The sequence below is a fragment of the Venturia canescens genome, chromosome 8 (assembly GCF_019457755.1).
Source record: "Venturia canescens isolate UGA chromosome 8, ASM1945775v1, whole genome shotgun sequence".
In the NCBI taxonomy this organism is placed as follows: Eukaryota; Metazoa; Arthropoda; class Insecta; order Hymenoptera; family Ichneumonidae; genus Venturia; species Venturia canescens.
In genome coordinates this window covers 1,689,060-1,697,236 of record NC_057428.1, presented here as the reverse complement: position 1 = coordinate 1,697,236, position 8,177 = coordinate 1,689,060, and the positions used below count along the sequence as shown (strand labels likewise).

General features: G+C 53.0%; 1 protein-coding gene across 1 annotated transcript; it reads left to right on the top strand.

Moving 5' to 3' along the window:
- Nucleotides 1–2,710: 2,710 nt before the first annotated feature.
- Nucleotides 2,711–3,665, top strand: LOC122414817 (acidic proline-rich protein PRP33-like). The gene is made up of 2 exons (XM_043426411.1): nucleotides 2,711–3,297; nucleotides 3,536–3,665. The coding sequence occupies exons 1-2, from the start codon at nucleotides 2,711–2,713 to the stop codon at nucleotides 3,663–3,665; spliced, it is 717 nt and encodes a 238-aa protein (XP_043282346.1).
- The last annotated feature ends 4,512 nt before the right edge of the window (nucleotides 3,666–8,177 follow it).

Sequence of the window (8,177 nt, the reverse complement as noted above, 5' to 3'; positions counted from 1 at the left end):
CAGTCCTCGCGACTGATTAACTTTACCTGCGCATTACCTACGGTACTTGTTACCGGTTACCTTTTACCTACAGCCCTCGTGGCTGATTAATCGTACCTCCAGCCTTCGCGGCTGATGAACTTTACCTGCGCTTTACCTACGGCCCTCGCGGCTGGTTACGTGTTACCTGCGTTTACCTGCGACACTCAATTCGTGGGTGTCGAATAACGAATGTGAGGCGTGCGAATATGCGAAGCGACAGATCAGTTCTATTATTTTCATTATCCAGATTCTACCCGTCACTTGTATTATATCGTTTGAAATCGTGACCGATCCTTAAAAAATTCACCGAATCTCGTATCTTATTATTTTGTTCTCGATTGTTTGCGTCGATCCCCATTAATGTCTTTCTTGTACCTTTCCGCGTCGTCACGGAGTTGAATAAATTGTGAATATTTTGCCAAATTACTATCTTGTGTCGATTATGTTATTTTGCGTTCCTGATTGCTACTTTTCCCCAAGGATTCCCCCCTCTACCTTCTGTATCTCAGTTTGAGCTGAGTAGCCGGACCGTCCTCGGTCACTCGTGTCTCGCGCGCACTCTGAATATCGTGATCTGTTGGCGTTACCATCGTAGAGAGTGGATAAAATTAAAGTCGAGTAATCGACGGTACTTCGTACCTGGCGCCCAATTCACTCTCGTGGCCGGAGAGTCGTGCGAGCCGACGAGACGGGTGAGCCGAGAAGGGACCAATCGTACCCTCGCGGGGAAAATTGCGTTACAAATGGCGCCCAACGTGGGGCCCGAAAAGTAGTAATTTATTAGGATCCAGAACGTTGTAATGTTGAATTTTGATTCCGTATTTCGTGTTTCGCGTTTTTCGCTGCGATATATTTTCGGTAACCATTACGCCGTGGATCCGTTTAGCCCGCGTCGAGAAATGTCGATCTATTTTGGCGTTGCGTTTGGAAACATTTTTTTTGCGATATAGAGACCTCGACGTGCTGGGAGATCTTGAGATATTTTGATCTTTTGTTTCTTATTCTGACTTCTCGGAATATTTCGTATTATTGTGTTTAGCGGACACTCCCGAGAACAGAGGCGTTATTATTGTGGTGTGACCAAATAAAATTTGTTTTTCCCTTTTACCTCTCGTGTGACTACGATATATTTTTCGGACGAAATATTATTGCGATTTCTTTTGTACGCACTTTGTATTGACCTGGTACGCTACCAGCCGTATTAACTTCTCGCCTTATTTACATTTTTTTTTCTCTCACCGCTTCTGCCTCAGTACCTCTATTGTGCCGCTTAACCTGTGCTTTGTTTAAATATCGTGTTTCCTAGTCGTAAGAAATTCTGCGTATTTCTTGTGCTTGTGTACTATATCATTTACCTCTCCTAATCCCTTGTGTCATCGGTGAACGTATTGGCTTGGTCGAATTGTTTTGGATTTGACTCGACCGGTTGCCCCGTACTGTCGCCTCGCGTAAGAGGGCATAAGACCAACGTTTCTAATGCGTAGTGTAGAAGCCTACGTTGTTGGCAGTTAGCCCCCCCGGAAAGTCAACATTCGCATCGCGAACGAGGGCATAAGCCCGATACCAAGAACTCGTGCCGCCTGAACGTACGAGATCGGCAGTTAGCCCCGCCCAACCATGTAAACAGTGCCTCTATTGTTCCGTTTAGAGGACTCAAAATCATCCACGCGTGAGCTGTGTCAGTAACGGGATATTATCGCGATAATCCGTCATCTCTCGCAAAAACGTTAATCCGGTATTTACGTCGACCGTGTCGAACTGCGAAAAATAATTTTTTTGGAAATCGGACGATTCACGGATTATCCCCACTTATCACCGACACCGAGCGAGGGGGGAGCCACCTGGTCGACTCAGCCGACAAGCGCCATTCGTCGAGTATCCGCGTCAGTGAACGGTTCAATCACTAATCGATCCCGATCGTTAACCCGTGTACTCGTATTATTAACTGCATTTCGAATAATCGACTCATCTTTCGCGCTCCGGTATTTATTTCGGAACATTTAATTCCCCTTGGCGCTAACGTACCGCGCATTGCCGCCCGAGTTGAGCCGTGACTCCTTTTCACGAGTCTGTGGGTTTGGCCTTTGGCGGAAGTACCGGGAATTCGAGCAAGCCCCGCACCTATAAGATCTGTTTACCTTGTACCTGACGAATTACGCGTCGCTTTCCGTCTCCACTAATTCGTCTTTAATTTGCTGTTGCTTCGGTTTTCTCCAACGCGACGAGTTTGATTTCGTATATATTACCTTAGGAATCTGAATCCTTACCTGTTCATCGGATTCAAATTCTTACCAGTTACCTCGCGGAGTTGAATCCTTACCTATTACCTGCCGAATCTGGATTCGTCCAAATTCGAGTTACCTTCGGATTCAACCCCGCGCCTATTACCTTTCGAAGTCAAACTCTTACCTGGCTCTTCCGTTATTTGCCTCATTTAATCGGTCGATCCTGCGGCGCAAACTCGAATTCGCGAACTCGCGACGCGGTGTATCTCGGGAGATCTATTGGCCCCGTTATCTGTGTCGGAAATACCTTTCGTTTTGTGACTTGATTACCTGGAGGTTTCGCGAGCTCGCACAGCTCAGTTTCCTTCGTATCCGACCCGGAACCGATCCGCGTCGAAAATCGCTGCGTCGTTCCGACTCGCGCTTAGCCGTTTCGTACCGCGTACACCCGGTTGCGTGCCATCATGCCAGAAGGGAACCGGGACGGTTCACCGAAATTCGGTGAGGGCCCGCAACGTACTTCGTCTCCTCCGCCAGTGGGCGCTGAGGGGGGCGAAAAGGGGGCATTCGAGGTCGACCCGCGTGTACGTGACGCCCCGCCCGTCTGCGGCGCGGCTGGATATGACTCCGGTATGGGGCATACCTTGCCACCCGAGGACGGATCGAGCTTGTCCTATGCCTGGCCCGGGGACACCACCCGAATCACGGGCAGTTTCCAAGGGCCGGTCATGACGGCCATGGGAGCGAGTGGCGGACCGGTCGAACCTCCACGCGGGCCGGAACAACCCGGCCACCCGGAGATCTGGTCGAGGGTACTCCACCACGGCCCGAATCTCGGTCCCGGCCCCCTAAACCATCAACCGTGGACGGGACTTCCCACGAATACGCCGCCCAGGCCAACGGGCGCCCGCCCACGCACCGATCGCTCTAGAGGCCCGAACCAGCCCGGAATCCACCCCGGTCACGATCCACTAACGGGTACCAGTGAACATTTCCAAGGCGGACGAGGACCTCCTCACCATTATGCCACCCCAACGGTTAACGAACCCAGGTCAGTATATGAGCCGCCTCCGCGTGTAACTACGGAGTATTCTCACTCGCGTGCACCGATCTCTCCGTCCGCGGTATTACACCTGATGAGAAAATGGAACATCTCTTTCTCTGGGAAACGGGGGGAAGATGTCGACACTTTTCTCACGCGTATCTCGGAGGGCCGCGCCCTCGTACCGGTATCAGACACCGATTTAATCCGCTGCATTCCCTTCTTCCTAAATGGGGTCGCCCTTCAGTGGTTCCGAAACGACCACGATCGCTGGAAAACCTGGGCGGAATTCGCGTCCGCTTGTCGTTTGCGTTTCGGGGACCCCGACTACCAATATGCGCTTCGGGAAGAAATTATGCGTAGGACCCAAGGATTAGACGAGCCAGTCGCGGACTACCTAACATGCCTTCGGGGATTATTTAATCGTCTCCAACCTCCCTGGAGCGAGTCAGAGCAGGTCCAGTACGCGCACCGTAACTTGATCCCGCGACTTCATATCGCTATCCACCGGGACGATTTATTTGACTTCGATTCGTTCGAGCATATCGCCGTCCGGGTAGAGAAAAGTTTTGCCGTCTCGCGCACCTATCGCGCCCCACCAGCTCCGAACCAGTCTCTGTGTCCGGAACTGGCCTATCGCGGCTCTAAAACCTTCGCCAACAACCCCGGCCGCAAATTATGCGCGGCGGTAGAAACGTGGCCAGAGCTAGACGGCGGGAACGAAACGTCTGGCGAAGGGCCCTCCGAATCGAACGAGTCAAACGACTCTAACACGACCCCGGTACTCGAGAGCGTAAACGCCGCGCAACAAGCCCCGAATCCTCCCCGAAGACGACGTAAGACCGTATCCAACGCGACTACCGGAACCGCGCCGAAACTCAACGCTACCGCGGAACCACTACGCTCGTTAAACCCGTTCCTCGATGCGATGCCTTCTCCTGGCGGAAACAACCCTGCCCCGAGCAACGCCGCAGCCCAACCGCGATCACCTAATTGCTGGAATTGCGGAAAACCCGGACACCGGTTTAATGCATGCGGAGAAGCTCGAGTCGTATTTTGTTACCGCTGCGGGCGCCGAGGCCAAAAATCAACCGAATGCTCGTGTGCGGGAAACCGCTGAAGGCGGGTCCGGGACATATTTTAGTGGAACCCGCCGAAATCGTCAGTTTGCCTCGCGAATTACCTGCCGCGTCTCGCGAATTACCTTGTACCTTCCCGCATCCGGAGGACGAGCCATCTCGTGAATTACCTGCCGCGTCGCGCGAAGTACCTTGTACCTGCTCGCATTCAAGTGACGAGCTACCTCGCGAATTACCTTGTACCTGCTCGCATTCGAGTGACGAGCTACCTCGCGAATTACCTTGTACCTGCTCGCATTCGAGTGACGAGCTACCTCGCGAATTACCTCGTACCTCCTCGCATTCGAAGGACGCGTTGCCTCCCGTTTTACCTAATACCTCGCCACGGGACGCCGAAACTATCCGGTGCGGTACCGTCCAAACGGAAGAAAGCCCCACCGCGTTTTTCGTGACGTTCACTCTCCAAGGCCACCCGGTGAGAGCACTATTCGATTCCGGTTCAAGTCGCACGTTTTTCGGCCCCCTCGCGATCCAATGGGTCGACAACCTGGGCATCCCGAGGGAGCGCTGCCGCCCTCGCGGTGTAGAGATGGCTGGCGGTCAAAAGGCCATCGCGAGTGAGGTCGTCAACCCCGTCATGTACCTAAACGGTCGGCCCTTCCGTTTGACCGCGTACCTGTTACCTGTATTGGTGTTACCTTGCATCTTGGGCCTCGACTTCATGCGCGCGGCCCACTGGGTTGTCGACTTCGCGAGCGGAAAATGGTTCAGTTGGTTCGAGCCTCAACGCGTACATTCCTTCGAAGCCCAGATGAGCCCATCTACAGTCCATTACCTTTGCGGCGGGCTACAGATTCTCACACCCGACCAAGACACTACCCTAAAAACTCTCGTGAGCCAGGAAATACCGAAACCTCCCGAAAAACCAGGCTGCACTTCTCTGACAGAACACCACATTGACGTGGGAGGGCATACCGCGATCAAACAGCGTTACTACGCCGTCTCACCAGCCATCGAGAAGGCGATTCACGAGGCGGTTCGAGAGATGCTCGCGGACGAAATTATAGAACCGTCCGTCAGTGATTGGTCTAGCCCCATAGTCATGGTCAAAAAGCCCAACGGGAAGTTGCGATTCTGTCTTGACTTTCGAAAGGTCAACGAAGTGACTAAAAAGGACGCGTACCCGATACCCTTGATGAATAGCATTTTAGATCGGCTGCGGCAAGCAAATTATATTACCACCCTCGACCTCAGCCAGGCGTATTTTCAAATCCCGCTAGCAGAGAAAAGTCGCGAAATCACAGCTTTTACCGTCCCGGGAATGGGTTTGTTCCAATTTCGTCGCATGCCGTTTGGATTAACCAACGCGCCGGCCACATTCCAACGGTTGCTCGATCGCCTTATCGGTCCTGAAATGCAACCCCACGTTTATGTCTACCTCGACGACATAATTATCGTGACTGCCACTTTCGAAGAACACCTTGAATGGCTACGCCGCGTGTTGACCAAAATTCGAAACGCGGGTTTAACCATCAACCCCGATAAAAGTGAGTTCTGTCGGTCGGAAGTGAAATACCTCGGCTTCTTAGTGAATCGCGACGGTCTACAAATCGACCCGGAGAAAGTCGCGCCCGTAGTCAACTATCCGGCGCCGCGAAATATCAAACAACTTCGTCGTTTTCTCGGCATGGCCTCGTGGTATCGTCGATTCATCCCGGCTTTCGCGACGCTAGCCAACCCGCTCACCTCTCTATTGAAGAAGACAGCCACCTGGTCCTGGGAAGCCCCTCAGCGCGAAGCCTTCCGAGAGATTCGCGAGCGTCTATCTACCTCACCTACCTTAAGTTGCCCCGATTTTGAGTTACCTTTCGTTCTGCAAACCGACGCCAGTAGCGTAGGCTTGGGCGCCGTCTTAACACAGACCGTCGACGGCGTGGAGCACGTAATCGCCTATGCGAGTCGCGCGCTGATCGCCGCCGAAAGGAATTATACGACCACCGAACAAGAATGCCTCGCCGTTATTTGGGCGGTACGGAAATTCCGCTGCTACCTGGAAGGTTATTATTTCACCGTGATAACCGACCACTCCAGCCTACGGTGGTTGCATAATCTCAAAAATCCCTCCGGTCGTTTAGGACGCTGGGCCCTGGAGCTCCAGGAGTATAACTACCAGATTATTCATCGGAAAGGTGCGTTGCATCATGTGCCTGACGCCCTTTCCCGCATCCCCGAGGATTCGTGTGCCCTGCTTCTACCTTCCCCCGAAAGTCAAGACCGGTGGTACAACCGCAAATTCCGCGCCGTCCGCAGAGCGCCGGACCAATATCCTGATTGGCGTTGCGAGGACGATCGCCTTTACCACCATCGTTCCCCACGATTTCCGGCCCTCGAGGTCGTTGACTTGGAGGCGTGGAAACTCGTATTACCGTTCGAACGTCGGCAACAAGCGTTGTTCAACTCCCACGATGTTCCGCAAGCCGGTCACCTGGGAGTTGAAAAGACATTCCACCGTCTCAGTCTTCGGTATTACTGGCCGAATATGTTCCGCGATGTTGTCAAGTACGTTCGTAGGTGCGCCGTGTGCCAGCGGTGTAAGGTAGAGCAAGCCACTCCCGTCGGTCTTATGGGAAAACGAATTCTAGAGCAACCGTGGGATATAGTTGCCGGAGATGTCATGGGCCCCTTACCTACCAGTAAAAGCGGGTTTACCTACGTCCTCGTTCTCCAGGATTTGTTCACGAAATGGATCGAAATAGTCCCCCTCCGGAAAGCTACCGGTAAGAAAATCGCGGAGGCTGTCGAAAACGAAATCGCGTGCCGCTGGGGTCACCCTCGCATTTTCCTCACAGATAACGGAACCGAATTCGTCAACCGCGATATCCGAGCGCTGACCGAACGGCTAGGCGTCCGACACCAGACTATCGCCCCGTATCACCCCCAGGCAAATCCCGTCGAACGGGTTAATAGAGTCATCAAGAGTATGATAGTTTCATACCTCGGTCCGGACCATCGCGAGTGGGACGTACACTTACCTGCCCTCCGTTTCGCGTATAATACCGCTTATCATACGTCCATTCAGGCGAGCCCGGCCTACCTGAATTACGGGCGCGAACCGAAACCTCCGCCTTGTTTACTCCCGGAAGGGCCGGGGACCGAATCGCACACACCCCAATCCTGGGTCGAACGCATGAAAGAATTGGAAACCGTGCGCCGACTCGCCCGAATCGCGATTACCGAGGCTCAGGAACGACAAGCTCTTTATTACAATCGCAAACACCGCGACCGCGATTATCGGGTAGACGACTTAGTGTTAAAAAAGCAACATGTCTTGTCATCGGCGACTCAACACGTGGCCGCTAAACTAGCCACCAAATTCCATGGCCCCTTTATCATTCGGAGAAAAATTTCTCCGGTGGTCATGGAACTGTCGAATTTGGAAGGGACCTGGAGTGGGAAAATTCACGTGCAGGACCTCAAGCCCTACGTGAATTGACCGAGCCAGTGTCTCAATAGCATTGACACACCCCAACCTTTTGCGTCCTCACTTCGCTTCCTTCTTCACACTCCCGGACCTAGCTTTGTCGCCACCCTGCCCGCTTGTTTGCTCTGTGCTTAACTGTTCTTTCTAGTGAGCTTTACATTCCACAGCTTCGCATGTCCCTCCGACGCGTCTTACCTCAGTACCTGTCGCCACTACCTAGCGTCGTTGACCTGTTACCTCACTCCCCGTACCTCGACATTACCCCCCAACCAGCGTTTCAGCACCTAACCGCGTCACTCGAACCTGCACCCAATCATTCTACATATTTT

Coding starts and splice junctions, on each gene's coding strand:
- LOC122414817 (XM_043426411.1), top strand. CDS start 2,711: ATGCCAGAAGGGAACCGGGACGGTTCACCGAAATTCGGTGAGGGCCCG. Junction 3,298..3,535: donor CCAACGGTTAACGAACCCAG/GTCAGTATATGA, acceptor GTCGCCCTTCAG/TGGTTCCGAAACGACCACGA.